Raw genomic sequence first — 17,078 nt, 5'->3', positions numbered from 1 at the left:
CAAAACTAGGTAAAATGTTGTTGTGCAGTCTTTAATAGAATTTATAGTCACGTTAGGTTTATAGTATTGTAGTGCATAAATTCCTAGGGATCAAGACAGAGATGACTGCAGTTCAGGAATTGCTGAGATGGAGAGTGGCACACAGCACAGGAACTTACACAAGGCAGGTCAAGGCCTTTCTTCCATGGCCGTGGTTTATTGCTGACAGGCAGCAGTTGGGCTCTTACAGATTTAACTCCTGGGCATTCAGCTGCTCGGTCTGTCACGCTGAGCTCTGTGCTTTGGTGGCAGGGTGGCGTGGGTCACAGAGAAACAAAACTCATACTCCTGCACCACTGCCCCTCCAGCTGTTGTTCTCAGTTTTAAGCTCTGGCATAAGCACTTTGCGTTGCTGTGTGCTTGCACTTTTCCCCCCAAATCTCTCTGATTCTTTGCCTCTTTTTCCACCGGGGCAATTAAAAATAGCCACAGCAACATGCAAATTGGGCTCTATTTTATATCCTCCCCCTGCAATGCTACTGCCAGTCATCTTCAGGCCATCTGAAAATTCACCTGGCTGTCTGAACCTTTTTATTTCTCAAAACCTGCTAAATTTTGTGCTGTGCCCACTGATTTTTATATGAATTTTTGCCATATATATTTCTGCTAAGACAGCTACTTAATCACTCGTTGAATATCTGTATAAGGCAAAGCGTAGCTTTCAGCTGCAGGTACCTTTCCTGCGGATCGCGCAGTAAGCTGTGGGAGCTCCGCGGAACAAACGCGGCCACAGCGCCGCTGCCTCGCGTCCCCTCACGGGCCCGGGGCGGGCCCAAGATGGCGCCGGCCCCGCCCCGCCCCGCCCCGCCCCGCCGCGCGCGGGAAGCGCCGCGGGCGGGAGATCGTGAGGGCAGCGATGGCGGCGGCCGGCGACGAGCAGCGGGAGATGCTCGCACAGGTACCGAGCGGCGCACGGCGCTTTGGGGCGAGGCCGCTGGGTCACTGCCTGCCCAGCGGGAGATGCTCGCACAGGTACCGAGCGGCGCACGGCGCTTTGGGGCGAGGCCGCTGGGTCACTGCCTGCCCTGCCTTGGTCCCCGCAGAGGCTGAAGGCGGCGGTTCACTACACAGTGGGGTGCCTGTGCCAGGAGGTGGAGGAGGACAAGGACGTGCAGTTCAGCAAGCAGAGCATCGCGGCCATCGCGGAGATCACCTTCCGGCAGTGCGGTACCCCTGGGCTGCCGCGGGTTGCCTCCTGTGACCTGGCTTACCGCAGCGTTCGTGTCTGCTCGGGAGCCATCGCTGCAGGCACAGGGCTTCAAAAATAACAGCGCCCAGCTCGGTGTCACCGGGCATTCTCTTGCCTTTTTTTTTTTTTTAATACAAGAAATACTAGTTTGACTTTTCAGACCTAAAAAAAGCATTTACATGTATTGTGTGCCTACCTGTTTGTGTACGAGTGGTGCCTAACAGCCAGCTAAGGTCACTTCTCATAACTGACTTGGTAACTTGTGTATTGTGTCTCTCTTCCCACCCACTGTTTAAAAATATATTACATCTTTGTGTTTTCTCTAGAAATCTTTGCAAAAGACCTTGAAATGTTTGCAAGGTATGCACTGATTGTTACAAAGGCTTTCCTTTTATTTTGTGTTAGCTCCTAGATAATCTTTAAAACACGTAACTCAAGTTTTTAAAGGGCTGCTTAAATAGTGTGTGAAGTTATGAAATAGAAATTCCCTGTACTTTTTGATCTTGGCCTATTATGGTAAGTGTTGGCAAAAACGTTAAGGAGTGTTTTTTGATGTTATGCAGGCATGCAAAACGAACCACGGTCACTACAGAAGATGTGAAGCTCTTGGCTAGAAGAAGCAATTCTTTGGTGAGATGCACTGCGTTTTCTGTCTGGCAACATTCTTAAACCAGTTAATTCCTAAAATTAACTTAATTCCTTAATTTTCCTTTATTCATTTGAATGAAGGTTATGCATGGTGAAGCAACTGTTGCATAAGCAACTTCACTGTCTTCTGAGATAGATAGGCACAATCCAGTGACTTTTAAATTTTCATCCTCTTTTGCTTCGCTCTGCCTCACTGTGGCGAGGTGTAACGCAGATCTGACTGCAGTTCAAGCAGCAGTGCTCTTGTTGCACCAGGGCTGCTGAAGTTCCAAGTTCAAAAGTGCAATAAGCAGACACAGCATCGTGAATCACTTTGCTTTTTCCTGATGTTGTGTTTCTCTGTTGTAGCCTAAGGTCAGGAACAGCTCGAGTCTGTCTCAGGGTGCTGTGACTCCCAACATTAATACAGGGATCCCAGAATCACTGCATTCCCTCCTGTGCTGATCTAGATGATGTTCAGTGGATAAAACTCACTAATCTGCTAAGACATGCCTATACACTGATCCATGAAAAATGCATCCAATACTAATTTTACTTTTATGTAAGGAAATTTTTTCCTTCCATTTATGGATTGAAATATACAACATGAACTTGCCTGAGAAGGCAAGTAAATGTTTTTGGAGTCTCTCATTTTATTTGTAATAATAATTTGCCCTGTTAATTTCTCTTCCGTATTTCTTTCTAATGTCTTGTGAATGAATGAAGTTCCTCAGTAGAGGACTAATTGTTTAACTTATTGTCCCCAGCTAAAATATATCACTCAGAAGAGTGAAGAGCTTGCATCAAGTAACCTGGAGCAGAAGGAGAAGAAGAAAAAGAAGTCCAGTGCAGCTAAGGGAGAGAGGTCTCCTGGGGACCAAGAAGCAGCTGTGACTGAAAATGAAGATTCCAACATGGCATGATTTGTCTGTTGAGTAACGTTTCAGGTCATTTTCTCTTACTGTCCTAGAGAAACCAGAGTTAGCCTATTTGTCTTGCAGGTTAGGTCAGTAATGAATCTTTAGCATTTAATGAATGCGATTGGATTTTTATTGTTCCAAAAATGCAAAGCCTGTCAGAATTCAGTGAGTTTACAGCCAAAGTGCCTTAATTGCTCACAAAAGGTATCTGTTATTAAAATTAAAATACTTTAAATAAAGAATTTGAAATAGACCATTCTCACTGAATAACTCAGTATGTGCAATGCCCTTCATTCTGCTACTTTCTCTAGTAAAAATTTCTTTTGACTTTTTCCTTGCTTCCAGTTTTGCTACTTTTGCTGAGACATTTTGAATATTTTGTGTTTACTAAGCCATCTCTCGCTTGTTGCCTTGGCAGTTGAAGGTGTTCTGTGTTTCTCACCTGGGGCACTGCAGGGGTGCAGTTGTCACTGTTGGTAATTCCCATTTTCGCGGCTGCAGGCAGGGATCCCATTGCCCTCTGCTGGGCTGGCAGAGCCTTACCCAGTGCCCCGAACTTACAAAGAATGAAAATAATTAATCAAAGCAAGCGGCTTTCCAGGGGTAGCACAGCCATCCATGAAAGACTGGACAGGAAAAGCTTGCAGTAAGTACCTATTCAAAACACAGGAAACCTTTTTACCTGCCATGGCCTATGATGTTACAATCCAAATGTGGTCAGAAGCAAACAGACAAAAAGTTGCCTGGAGGCTTCTCCCCTAAGTCCAGTCAGTTCCCAACTGGGTAGCTTCACCTGAAGGTAGCCTCAGTAGTTTTGTTTGTTGGCCTAAAATTACTAAACTGTTTAGAATATTTGTTAGTTGCACTGTCTAACTGACTGTGCCTAATTAAGCTGGAATGTTGCACGCCAACAGGTTCACGTGGATGGGTGCTGTAGGAATACTTACCCTGGACTATTTAAGGCTGTGCTAGATCAGAGGATTTACCATGCTGTTACAAAATACATCTCTACCTACTAAAAGTTCCTCAGAAATTTCATCTCACTTGTCAGATGTTTTTCATATACATCTTCTGTTCTCACGTGAGAAGAGCAGACTGTGCCAGGTGAGAGTTCAGGTGCAGTCACCATGTTTTGCCTCAACACTGTGTAAGTTAAAGACAGTGCTTCTGTGTTAAATTTCTTCATTCTCTTTCCTTAAGGTAATACTGTATTTATCGGCTCATTCTTTTAATTATAGCAGCTGGTGGAAATATCAAAACTAGTCCAACAGTAAGATAAAAAGGTTTTATTGATGTTAGAAAAAAGACTTTAACAAATTTAAAAATAAGCCAGTTAATACAAAAGCATCATGATGCTACACTAATGATTAGGAGAATAACAGCAGGCCAAATGCAAGTCCTCTGTCACACAGCCTTACAAAGCAATTATTTCCACCTTTGCTGTGTTTTACATGATAGTTCTTACACAGCATCCAAGAGACAGGAGTTACTTAGAGAAAAAGCACTGAAGTTGAAGGACTTTGAATTTACTTTAACTGATTAAATCAGGATGAGAATTCAAGTTCCTAGATGCCAGGCTGGAGCCTAAAGCCAGGCAGCAGCTGGCTATCCCCTCTGCCCTGATCACTGACTGTGCCTCAGAGTGTCTTCCAGAGATCCTCTATCCTTTTCACACTGAAAATGGTGGGAGGACAAAGTAAGCAAGCTGCCTGGGAGCTGTATCCACCATTATCAGATGGAAGCTGCTGGCTACCAACCAGGTATTGAAAGCTGAACGCTTACATGCTGTGCTTAGCAATACCATTGTTCTAGCATTCTGCAAAAAGTCCAAATCCCTTTGCTTACACAATTCAAATCACCAGAGGAGTTTAAGCCTCAGGATAATGTCCAGATTTTAGTTGTTCTATAGCCAGACCACAGTGTGACCAGCAAACTATGATTCCAGGATGTGTCTTTGCTTGTACTGATTCTAATGCAAAAGCAAAACCCGAAGTGCAAACAGCAAAGCAGTGTTATTTTTTGCGTTTTGCACTGGGCCTGTCCCCCCAGGGAAGCGTTTTCTTGCCCTTGGACGTGCTCCGTAGGGAGTGCAGAGCCTGCACTTGTTTGAGGCGCTTGGAGAGCTCCTGGTCACAGGCTTCCTGCAGAGCTCCAGCTTTCTGCTTGTCCCACCCCAGAGCCGAGGCCAGGGCTGCTGCGTCTTCCTTCAACACCAGCTGTAGCAAGACAGATTGTAAACAGACTTTTCTACTGAGTCCCTGGCCACTCACCCTCTGCTGAACTGACCACAGCAGGAATGAGGACAGATTGTTAACAGACTTTTCTACTGAGTCCCCAGCCCCTAACCCTCTGCTGAATTGACCACAGCAGGAGCGAGGCACTTTGGAACTGCAGATGTTCCCAGCTTCCATCACCTAACCCGTGGGCTAGTGCATTTCCAGTAATTTGCCAACACTCAGTGCTTGAAGCTCTGTCCAGGTGTTCAAAGGAAGAGAAAGCAGTTACTTTCTACGGTAGGGAAAATAAAGAGTAGCAAGTTCACAGCTTGAAAGAACACCTTCCTAAATGGTTACAGTTTATCTAGGCTTTCCTTTCCAATCTGTATTTACAGTTTTTTTCCAAAATAAGGAGGTTTTTATTTTGATTTGGGATGTATAAAAGAAAGAAAATTATTTTGTGGCTTTTCAGAGCACAGAGTAGAGTGTGTGGACCAATGTCTGTTACAGAGGAGCTTCCTCAGTATTACTGAGGAAGAGAAATTAATTAAATTTCAGCACTTTGAAACAATCTACTGACATCAGAGCCTCCCTAAGCAAGGACAGCTTCCCCTATAGCCTCTCTTTTGGAGGGAGAGCTTAGCCAGAATATGGTTTGTGTCATTCTCACCCACCTCTAGATTCTGACTGTCCAAGGAGAGCTCTGGAGCAGGTTTCTCTTTCAGAGCAGCAAGGACCTGGTTGCTGAGTGCTGTTGTGGCTGAAGTATCTGTGCTGCTGGTACCTGTGTCAACCACATCCATCTCCTTCCTTGGTGCAGCCTCAGGTTCTGAAAAGGAGCACACTCAGTACAGCCCCTGACAAACACAGGACAGGAAAAGTGGCCTGGAGTGCTTTGATAGTTGTGAGATTAATAAAATATACATCCAATCTAGGTGCATCCTGGAACTTAAGAAATCCATAAATGTTAAGGAGGACTCCAGGATCTAAGCTTTTCTCCCAGTATTCTGCTTTCAGGCTCTGTGAGAAATGTGACACAGCAGCAAGAGGGCTCTCAGGTCAGAGAATTCTTACACTATATACACTACAACCTGTATCAACCCCATTTAACAGCAGCTGATCAAATTACTCACTCTACTTTATTTATTCCACCCAGCTAGGAGGTGAAAACCTCCTTCTCTAGCATACAAATGCTCCCTACCTGCAACTTTGCTTAAGATATCGTCTTCAGTTTTCAAGGCCTCCAGGTAGAGCTCCAGGAGCTGCTTGGACTGACGCTCCTCTTCTCGTCTGTCCAGCACCTGCTGCAGGGTGTCCTGCAGCACCTGGACTTTGGTTTCACTTTGGGCAAGTTCTTCTGCCAGGTCTGAGCGTGGCACATCAATCAGCACCTTAAAACAGTGAGGGGGCTCCTGAGTAACTCATTTCATGGCACTACTGCAGTACAAACAACGTACAAACCAAGCATGTTCCACAAGGTTTCCTGTCATAGCAAGTCCCCTGAGTTCTGAGAGGCTGCAGTAGCATTACACCAGGCAGCATTATTTACTAAAAGCCAAAAGGCATCCAAGAGGGTGTGGAATCACGTGCAATTTTAACAGAAATCTTGTAAACTAATGGCAAAGCACTGCTTCTTCAGAGTGCATGGAAATATTCAAAGGAAAGGCAGTAGCCTGGCACCCAGGAAGCTGCACACTGGGGAGAACAAGAAGGGACAGTCACTGCCATGCCTCCCCACAGACAAGGTGCTAAGCAGTCAGAAACTTCAATCAACCAGCTCTGGAAAGTGACAGCAGTTCTTCAAACGCCTCTGGAGCAGACAGACCTGGCCTGCCTGGAACAAAACACTGGATAGTTGGTGATTAAGAGCATCCTTGGACATTCAAATGTTTTCCCTTCAAGGAGAAGTCTGACTCTGGCACCAAGAGCCAAAAGCAGCAGCTGAATTAAGCCTGAGCTCTTGTTTATTGAGTCTCTACTGAGATAAATGGATGACGGACAGATGCAAGGACAGGGACTGGGGGTTTCCCCACTGTACCTGGAGGTCTTCTTCAGACATCAGGATGATGTTGGACAGGTCATCCTTCAGCTGCCTGGCTAGTTGCTTCCACTTCTCAGCAGCACTGTCCACTTCATCCACAGACTCCGAGAGCCAGGATGTTCCACTGTCTGACACAAGAGTCACCAGTTTCATGGGTCATTCCTGATCACCTGACCCTGCCTAATGCCACTAGGTGTGTTCCAAACACACCTCCCCTTCCATGCTTCCTCATACCTAAGCTTCTGCTGGACCATTTCTCGTCCTTGGCCAGTGCCACAAACTTGGTGTTAGGTGGCAAACACAAGAAGTAATCTTCATCATCCACAATGGTCCCATCTTCTGCCAGCACCAAGGTGATGGGTTCCCGGGCCTTGTCAAGAGCCAGAACACCACAAGCTGCAGAACAGAAAAATTAATTAACAGAACGATAAAAGCGACATAGCACCGCCCGTTTATTACCCCCAGCACAAAGGACAGGCAGCTCTCAGTGACTGAGGCTGGAGACCAGGAGCTGTCTCCTCACAGTGCTGCACATTAGCTGGGTCCCACAGCGGGTCCTACAGCAGGTCCCACAGCGGGTCCCACAGCGGGTCCCAGAGGGTCCCACAGCGGGTTCCAGAGGGTCCCACAGCGGGTTCCAGAGGGTCCCACAGCGGGTCCCAGAGGGTCTCACAGCGGGTCCCACCGGGTCCCACAGCGGGTCTCACAGCGGGTCCCAGCGGGTCCCACAGCGCGTCCCACAGCGGGTCTCACAGCGGGTCTCACAGCGGGTTCCAGAGGGTCCCAGAGGGTCTCACAGCGGGTCACAGCGGGTCCCACAGCGGGTCTCACAGCGGGTCCCACCGGGTCCCACAGCGGGTCCCCCCTCACCTTTGTCGCGCAGCTCCCGCAGGCAGGAAGCGGCCACGCCGTGCTGCTCCGGCCCGTCCCGCCGCCGCACCACGCACCGCTTCAGCCGCGCCGCCATCAAGCGACGCTCGGCAGTGCCCGAGGGCTCTTCCAGGCGGGGAAGGCGCTGCCGCGGCGCGGTCGGCCCGGCCCGGCCCGGCCCGGGCACTCACGGCACCGGCGGCGCCGCCGCGGCACGCATCGCTGCGCCGGCGATCGACTCGCCGTGTCTGCGGCGCGGCGGCGGGGGCGTTGCATCGGGCGGTCGGGGATGCATTAGCCGGGCTGGAAGATGGCGGCCGCGGAGCGAGCGGAGCAGCCGGGGCAGGTGAGGCGGCCGGGCCGGGCCGGGCCGGGCCCGCGGCCCCGGGAGCACCGCGGCCCCGCGCCGCGCCTGGCCCCGCGCCCTGGGCGAGCAGGGGCTGCGCGGGGCTGGCTGAAGGGTGTGCAGGCCGGGCCCGGGGCACGGGCGTGTTGGCATTGAGGGTTTGTGTGTGAAACTCATCAAGCACTTGAGTAGGAGAAGAATAAATGCAAACATGGCCAGAGAGAAAGGAGACGGTGTGCAGCTGGGTTATAAAACTCTGTGGAGCCCTGTGCAGGGGAAGAGTTGGACTCGGTGATCCTTGTGGGTCCTTTCCAACTCAGACTATTCTGGGATTCTGTGACTAGTTAGACGAAAATAAAATATTGTGTCTGCCTTGCAAATGCGAGGGACGGGAGGAGATCCTTGAGCCAAGAGCATAAAAGGACAAACCTGAAAGGGGAGAGCAAAAAATAAATGCAAGTTCACTTGTTTGGGTGCTCAAGAAACACTAAAAGCTTAAGGTATTTTTAAACTGGGCCGTGAAATGAATGGGGGAGCCAGAGGGAAAATCAGAAGCGTGATGGGGTTGTATATAGTATATATTCTTATTTTCTTGAAGGGCTCTTCCAAGCTGGGTTGTGTGTTCTGTGGCAGGGGTGTGATGTAGGTGTGTAGGGTGTAGGCTTCCTCTCTCTCTGTTCATGATCCAGTCACTTGTATTTCACTGCCAGCTCAACCCACCTCACATTCCTGCAGCTCTGGCAGCTCAGCACTGTCCCGGACAGGTTCCTGAGTGTGAGCTGCCGTGGGATTTGGTGAAGTCCTTTCAGTGCCCCAGGCCCCGGTGCAGCAGCAGGAGGGGAAAGGTCTGCCTGTGTGGGCAGGGCACGGAGCAGCCTGCCTGTGACACGTTGTTATGTGCAGTCACTCAAACCTGTCCTGATTTGGCAAAATCTCCATCGACCTCTCTGTTGATCCCTTGTTTTGGACTGAGGAGGCTGAGTTTGTGGGGAAGGCTATTGAACTAAACTGAAATAGAAATGAGTTACATAAAACCAGCGCAGATGTGGGTTGTGAAAGGCCAAGTTACCAAACTCACGGGAGGCAGGGCAGCTTTGCCTCACCCCGGTGTTTCTGCCTGCCCCAGTCTGAGGTGCAGGCATTACAGTCCATCCCTCACACCTCAGGTGAGTGCTTCCAGAATGAGGAAACCCAAAAAACCCAAAACAATCTGTGACTGGTCCATAAGGCACCTGGGCAGTCTACAGGGCTGGCAGTTTCTGAGAAAGAAATCTGGTCAATTGGCAAATTGTGGTTTCCTAAAAACATTCAGCTTCCTTTGAGTTTGGTTATTGTATTTTCCCACTGCACACTTAAACCCCCCCATTTATTTACGTTGCTTTACCTCAAAATAAAGTTCAGTGTTTGGAAATGGGAGAGTCTTTGCTTTTTACCCTCATAAATGCAGGCAGAGAATGCTCTGGGTGTTAAAGGTAAAGAGGAAGAATCAGGTTCTGCCCCCCTGCATGCAGCAGTGCTGGATCCTCAGGCCAGAATGAATTACTTGCACTCCTTTTGGTGTCTGTCCTGCATCAGAGAGGTGATGTGTGAGGAGCCTCTGGTCTGGCTGCTGGGCGGGGCACTGGTCAGCAATCCCTGGTCCAGCCCTGGACAGGGCACTGGTCAGCAATCCCTGGAGAGGGCACTGGCACAGGGCACTGGTCAGCAGCTGGACCAGGGCCCCGGGGCTGCTCCTGCTGCCCAGCCTGGCCGTGCTGCTGGGGACAGGTGTCCCCACCTCTTGGCAGGTGTCCAGCCCATGGCAGGGGCTGGAGTGAGATGACCTTCAAGGTGCCTTGCCCCCAGGCTGTCCTGTGACTCTGTTTGCCATCTCTGCGGCTCTCACGCTGGTGCGCGTTCCTCAGCTCCTGCTGCCCAGCCTGGCCGTGCTGCTGGGGACAGGTGTCCCCACCTCTTGGCAGGTGTCCAGCCCATGGCAGGGGCTGGAGTGAGATGACCTTCAAGGTGCCTTGCCCCCAGGCTGTCCTGTGACTGTGGAACTCTGTTTGCCATCTCTGTGGCTCTCACGCTGGTGTGCGTTCCTGAGCTCTGAGAAGTGTTCAGTGCTCGCAGATTCTGGGGGCTTGGGTGGAGTTTGAGAGTCTTGCAGCTTTGCCTGGAAAAAGGGGATGTGACTGAAGGATATGTAGTACAGTGGGTGACTTTTCAAGGGGCAGTTTTGGAATTAAACAAACCAATGAAAATATCTTTACAAGTCTCACAGAATGTAAACACTGCTCCTCTTACACAGCACTGCAGGTTTGACACTGTTGCCAGTGCTTGTAGAAGGTTGTCCCCATTGCACTCTAAACGTTTAGAGAATTTGATAAAATATTTGCTTTCTGCCCCTGGTGATGTTTGCTTATTTATTGCCAAGCTTTCAACATGAGAGCATGAGTAGTGGCACTGCCTCACTTAACATGTTTATGTTTGGGCCCCATCATGTTTCCTATTACAAATCAAGTTAATTTAGATGCTGAAAAGGGAGTGTCAGATGTCTTATGGCTTATTATCTGTTTTTCTTAGTTTAATTTTCTCATTCTCATGAATTAATATATTGCCTCAAGCAGTGTGGGGAGAGGGGAGTACTGCAGCTCAAATGAAATCGTTTATGTAGATAGAATTATGTTGTAAAGGCAATAAATATTTCTACCAGAGATTTTAAAATACTTTGTTTTGTTTAGAAATCATGTTCCTTGGGCCTTTAGCAATGTCTTTACTAAAAATAAGCAAAAGAAAGGGTCCTGTCTCTCTGTTACTGGCTTTTTTATAGTAAAAGAAAGAGAAAAGCAAGATGATGGTGTAGCCTGTGAACAGGATAATCAATTTCAGATTTGTCTTGGCAATCAGTGTTTCTTCAAGGCTAAATATTTTGCTCTGGGAATTTCCTGAGGATAGGAATTCAGTGGTGGGTCCTTTCTTCCTTCCTCCCTCCCACCCAGAGGTTGTGGCAAGTGATCCCAGAGAATCCCTGCCCCCTGTGAGGTCTGCCTGGGTCTGGTGATGATCCTTGTCTGGATGCAGATGAGTTGCAGTATATTTGAGTTTCTGGCACCCTCTTGTGGTAAATACTTATTTTATCTATATTGTTTTTGTGTATTTTGCAAATGGAAAAAATAAATGTTGAGATACTTTGGAGGTGAGGCATGAAAATGGGGAATAGAATTGGAGTACAAAACTTCATCTCTTAATTATGTGTGGGAAGCAAGGATGGTCCTGGTACTGCTGACATTTTGTGAGGTTTAGTTATAATAGTTATTTAGAAATCATAGTTATTTAGAAATCTTTAGAAGAACGGTTCAGAAAACAAAGGATGCATTACTGGATCCTGGCAATGGGAGAAGTGTTTACAGATTTGTGTTGGTGTGGCCCCTTCTCTCATGCCATCTCTCAGGAGCCGTGCCAGCTCTCGCTGCTGACCCCCTGAACTCAGTTCTGCAGGTTCGGTTAATTCCCTTGTTTTAAAGGGAGAATTAATACATTTTGCTGTGGCTCTGACCTTTGTGTCTTCAGAGCCAGCCGTGCTGTGCAGGAGCCTGCAGAGCGGTGTTCTGGCCGTGCCCATCGGGTGGCAATGTGACCTCACTCTTTCTCTGCTTCACAGGCTGGCTCCTGCCCCGCCGCCGAGAGCGCCGCGTCTCGGGAGCCGCTGGTAAGTGCCTCCAGAAGCGCCAGAGATTCCTTGTCGATAACACGCGGCTTGTTCTCTTTGCCACGTCGTGTTCAGCCTTTGTTTTGCTTTTCTGAGGAGCCGGTGCTTTGTGGAAACGGTGTCAACTGCCTCGGGTGGCCTCGCTGTTGTCACCTCTGAATTCTGATCTGTGGCCGCCAGCTCCACGTGGTCACCTGGGCCGTGGCCTGTCCGAGGATGTGCTCTTGTTCAGAGCCTCTTTAGGAAAGAGTCTGAAGAATGCCCTGTGCCACAGATTCACAGTGCTGTACTCTTACAAAAACCCCTCTGCTGCTCAGAGACCTCATTCAAGCTGGCTTTATATTCAGAGGCACTCAGAGTGAGCTTAGAAATGTTTGTCAGCTGGCAGTGCATGTAATCCAATGTTTTTACTCTAGAAGCATTTTGGAAAGGGCCCTGGGATTTTTTGTGTATGAGGGTAACTCAGAGAACCCTGTTTTGTTTGCTCTTTTATGGTGATGCAGAGTGGGAAGTGAGCCACTACTCCTGGAGCTGCAGTATATGGATTTTACAACCTTGGGTTTTTTTTCCTTCCTTCCTCTTCAGCCATCTATAAGTCAGCCAAAACTGTGGCAAAATTCAGCCAATTAGCCAATGCTTTCATCCTAAATATATAAATCTCTAAATTTCTTCTGCCGCTTTCATTTGTTGATCATAGCTATTTGCAGGGAGAAGGCTCAAGTACTTGTGACACTGGCTACCTCAAGGTATTTTTACCAAGTAACTCGGACCTAGAGAACCCAGGAGATGATTTATTTAAAAAAGAGAGATGCGAGTAAAGACTGTGAACCAAGAAAAGTCAGTATAAGGCATCTCATGAAAAGTCTGTTTGTGAGTTCTGTTGCAGTGGCAGTCTCTCTAATGACATTGTGCCATCCCTTAATTGCGTGGACATCTGTACATGACATTACCTGAAGTTGTTGTTGGCACCATGTGCTTTTTGGTGGGTTTGGTGGTTTGCTTTTGGAGGAGTTGGTTGTCCCTGCCTTAGAAGGGTCAGGGCAGGCAGCAGATCATCACAGCCTGCGGTCAACAGCTTGCTCTTTCTCAAGGCAGAGTCTAACATTACCTTAGATATAATGAATTTCTTACTGCATATGTGACTGCAGAATTGCTCAGAGGAAGTGTATAGCAGTTGTATATCTTTCTGTTTGGGTGGATATTCTTACTACATAAAATTATTTATACACTTAAAGAACTCCAACATAAACTTTATTCTCATGATGGTGAGTCTAGCATGTGAGCTAATTAGAGCCCTCTGAACAGTGGAGTTTTCCTTCTTATTTTTTCATTAACTTTTAAAAAACAATAAACTCTTACGGTCTTTGTCACATTTGTTTAGGAGTCAGTATTGCTTCCATCTGCTCCTCTGCAGACGCCTTGTTAAATGAGCAGTTCAGGTCTGTGAGCCAGATGACCTGACTTCCACCATCCTGCTGTGGCTTCCCTGTGGCCAGGATCGTGCAGGCTCCCTTCCACACAGGCAGGAGATCCTGGCCCATAAACCAGACTCAGGCACATGGTGCTGTGTCATAAAAGTGTTTAGGGAAACGCCAGAGAGCCCTGGCACAGAGCCTGCAGCAGCTCGGTGGGGGCTGTGTGCTGGGGGATCATCCTGGACTTCACCTTTGCTGGTGAGCAGTTGAAGAGTCCAGAGGAGGGAGGAAAGAGTCTTGTGACCAAATTCTGCTCTGCACCCCCACACCCTTTTTCACTTTATTGGTGAGTGGAAGGATTCAGTGCTTCACAGGACTGACCTGTTTGGATCACACCAGCACACAAGAATGAGAAAGCAGTAGAATTAAAACATCTTGCATTGTATCAGCAGATGTTTTTACAGTCTCAAGCTGGTTTTGTATTGGATTTGTGATTCTACTGGACACTATCCTGTAAGGTGCTAAATGCATCATCTTGCCCTGTGCACAAGTCTTCTGCCTACCCTGTACCCCTGCCTACAGCCTGCTGCTTTCCACAGGACCTCAGGAGAAGCCAGGATTCCTAGCTGTTTGCACAAGGACTTCAGCATTCTCCAAGATCCTGTAGCAGACCCAGTCTGACACATCCCATTGTGTCCTGCATTTGCATTTTCCAGGGCACCTTGCAATGGTTTATGGCCCTGCTGAGGCCTTCAGAATGCAGCCCTACAAACTCATGCCACAATCCAAAGTGCTCTTTCTCCCACCCACTTTTGATATTTTGAGCCACCAAACTGGAGATAACAGACTCCACACTCGTGCCATTAGTCCCTCGAGTTATCCCACGTCCTTGCAAGGAGCAGCCCGGGTGGAAAGGCGTCCCCAGCAGGAGGTCACTGTGCCAGAGCAGTGGCAGTGGCAGGGAGGGCTGGGGACAGCCGTAATTCCTGCAGCAGAGCCGACACTCATTTCCCCGGCTGTCGGTCGTGGCCCATTAAAATCTGCCGTGTAGCTCCTGGTGGGAAGTGTAACCTTGTGTTACAGAGTGTCAGCATCTCGCTCCGCTGCTGTTTACAGCCACGTTTGTCATCGCCAGCGCAGGATCAGCTTCTCCTTGAGCCCGGCTTATCGGTGAGCACTGCTGCATCCCTGCTGCTTGGAGCAGCCACCCCTGATAAGCCTCTGAACACTTGTGGAATTGGAATAGGTTTGTCTTTTTACAGCCGCTCAAAGCAAAGTCCTGGGATGTGCAAAGGATGTAACTACGTAGGACAGACTCTCTTTCTGTGAGGTTAAACCAGGGGGAAATGCCCTTTACATCAGGAATCTGTTTCCTTGGTGTAATATCTCCAGAATGTATTTAAATCATCTGTTTAGCTTGTTCTGTTTCAGCACTAGCAGAGTCTTGTAGCTTTTTAACCATCCTGTGCTGCTTTTGAGGTGTTTTCAAGAGCTTGAATGTTTTTGCTGTTGGCATTTGCTTTCTGCCCAATCTGCCTAAATTACAGCCCTGAAGGCTGTGCCTGGAAGAGCCTCCAACAGGAGCCTGGGCTGTAGGGAGAACCTGAGGAAGGAGAGTTGTCAGTGAGGCCTTTCAACGTGCTGTTTGTTTGTTTGGGGTTTTTTTCCTGTCACAAAACGCATTCATTCCCTAGCTGCTGCTTGGTATCTGGAAGAAGTACTAGTTGTAAATATGAAAGTACTGGTTCTAAATGTAAAACACTCGCTTGGTTGGTCACGAAGTTACAAAATCCCTGGGTCAGGATTCTTTTGCAGATTATTTAATTTTTCTTCTTTTATTTTTAGCTTGTTTTGTTTCTTCCTGTTTCTTGCTGCAAATGAGAGCAGTTAACACTGAAATGTGGACATTTTATTCCTTTTCTTACAGGCTGTCGAAAGGTAAAAGTTAACAAGAATTACTGCTGCCTCTAAAGCAATTAGTGTAGAGTTTGTTGGAATGTGCTGGAGCCCTCCTGGCTTTTCCCCACCCTTTGTTGAATTGATTTTCAAATATTTAAGGGTCAGGGTAATGGCCAGAACACTTTTAACTCCCCTTTTTGTGCAAACATCATAGGGTACACTGCAGTGAGTGACAGACAGTAGAATTATTAAATCCTTTCTGGTTTGTTGTCTCATTTTACACCTTATCTGTTCTGTTAAGCTTCCTTTCAAGTAGAGTGCAAGTACAGAAAATTTCATTTAGGCTTCTGAGAAAGGAGCTTTGCAATTGAGATTTTACTTTTAGCTCTAACTGTTGTCACTAGAAGTTGGTGGAGACTGATTCTAACAAATACTGTTGTCTTTACCATTTGAGCAAAACCATGAGTGGCAATGAGGAGAGGCTACAGATTTGTGTCATAAGATTTGAAGGAGCTTGTTGGGGTTCATGTTAATTAAGAATACTCCCCATCACACTTCTGTTTTCCATTTTCCCACCTTTGTTGTTTAAGACAAGATTTATACCTGTTTACTGTACAAATTTTCTGTCTGCCACAATGGGTTTGTTCCTGGTGGTGTACACTGAACGACTCTAAAGGTAAATCTAAGCAGAGGGGATTTCCAGGCAGCCAGAGTCAGTGGTAACTAACTTAGAGCCCCCAGGGAAACGTGAGTCAGGGTGATTTACACTGCCAGCAGGAGAGGGAGAGAGCCCGCAGCTCCAGGACCTTCCTCCTCGTGAGAGATGATGCTGCTGATGGTTTGGGGAGGCCCTGCCGCTGCTGCTGTGCCATCCCAGTGCTGGCCAAAAAATTCCACCAGGCTGTGGAGGGAAATTCCTGTGCAGGTTTTGGGTTTATTGGGCCACAAACAGGGAGCCAGAAGTGTGTGACTGCCACGCACAATAACCTTTGGTTTGCTGCAAAGAGAGCTCTGTGGTTTACTAAGCAGAGCTCTCTTGTGTTTGACCTTCTGATAAGTTCAAGATTATTGGGTTTTGTCTGTTTTTCTCTCTTTCTTCTGGGTGTTCATTGACTTCCTCCGTGGCTCATGCAAAGTGCACTTGCTTAATCTGTCGATTCCTTTTACTCTGTTGATTTAGACAAATATATTAGTGTGTTCCAAGCACACGGATGCAGTTTGACTCACTGAGCATAGTTAAAGAAACACTGTCATACCATGTTAAACTGCCCATTTGAGGTCAGTGGAAAAGTTTAAATGACATTCAGAGTGGTGGATGAGGCAGCACACCCAGGACAGGGACAGTCTTTCTCTGTCAGGGGCATGAGTTAGTAGCTCATCATCTTTTTTGTGCACTTGTGCGGGAAGGCTCTGAAGGCAATTCCTACTTGCTTTTCAGACAAACCAACATCACTTGTCAGAAGACTTAAAATGGTTTTAAAATAGTTGTAATACACTAAGTCCTTTATGAAAACACAAGGAAAATAAAAGTTCAGGGAGTTAGCCCAACATCACTTGTCAGAAGACTTAAAATGGTTTTAAAATAGTTGTAATACACTAAGTTGTTCTTTATGAAAACACAAGGAAAATGAAGTTCAGGGAGTTAGGTTAGAGTCTTCTATAATGTTAGGTGTGATTTGACTTCCAGAGATGCCAGGTCTCTCACTGAAGGTAAAATGGAAATGATGATGCTTTGAGACACTGGAAAAACACACTGGCACACAGTTAGGAAATACTTAACACTTGGTATTTTCCCCTTGAAAAAACCAGATTTTTATGTTCATGT

The 17,078-nt window shown here is 47.5% G+C and overlaps 3 protein-coding genes across 4 annotated transcripts in view; 2 read left to right on the top strand and 1 right to left on the bottom strand.

Annotated features, from left to right (window-relative positions):
* The first annotated feature begins 845 nt into the window (after positions 1–845).
* CENPS (centromere protein S) lies at positions 846–3,102 on the top strand. The gene is made up of 5 exons (XM_041460292.1): positions 846–937; positions 1,083–1,206; positions 1,555–1,588; positions 1,792–1,858; positions 2,623–3,102. Exons 1-5 carry the CDS (start codon positions 896–898, stop codon positions 2,776–2,778), a joined length of 423 nt encoding a protein of 140 aa, XP_041316226.1. The 5' UTR covers positions 846–895; the 3' UTR covers positions 2,779–3,102.
* A 943-nt stretch (positions 3,103–4,045) lies between these two features.
* DFFA (DNA fragmentation factor subunit alpha) lies at positions 4,046–8,129 on the bottom strand. The gene is made up of 6 exons (XM_041460291.1): positions 7,903–8,129; positions 7,267–7,428; positions 7,030–7,160; positions 6,193–6,382; positions 5,666–5,820; positions 4,046–4,991 (listed from the first exon to the last, which is right to left on the bottom strand). The coding sequence occupies exons 1-6, from the start codon at positions 7,997–7,999 to the stop codon at positions 4,788–4,790; spliced, it is 939 nt and encodes a 312-aa protein (XP_041316225.1). The 5' UTR covers positions 8,000–8,129; the 3' UTR covers positions 4,046–4,787.
* PEX14 (peroxisomal biogenesis factor 14) overlaps positions 8,115–17,078 on the top strand; it is a 67,410-nt gene continuing 58,446 nt past the window's right edge. The window contains exons 1-2 of one of the 2 annotated variants that reach the window (XM_041460289.1): positions 8,115–8,248; positions 11,892–11,939. In XM_041460289.1, the coding sequence (XP_041316223.1) occupies positions 8,213–8,248; positions 11,892–11,939 (84 nt within the window). In that variant the 5' untranslated portion in view covers positions 8,115–8,212. The remainder of the gene's footprint in view (positions 8,249–11,891; positions 11,940–17,078) is intronic. The other variant, XM_041460290.1, reaches the window with a different exon arrangement.

The sequence above is a fragment of the Pyrgilauda ruficollis genome, unplaced genomic scaffold, assembly GCF_017590135.1.
Source record: "Pyrgilauda ruficollis isolate IOZ18807 unplaced genomic scaffold, ASM1759013v1 scaffold141, whole genome shotgun sequence".
NCBI classification, from domain to species: Eukaryota; Metazoa; Chordata; class Aves; order Passeriformes; family Passeridae; genus Pyrgilauda; species Pyrgilauda ruficollis.
Note: the sequence above shows the minus strand (reverse complement) of the source record. Positions and strands in the feature narration are given on the sequence as shown.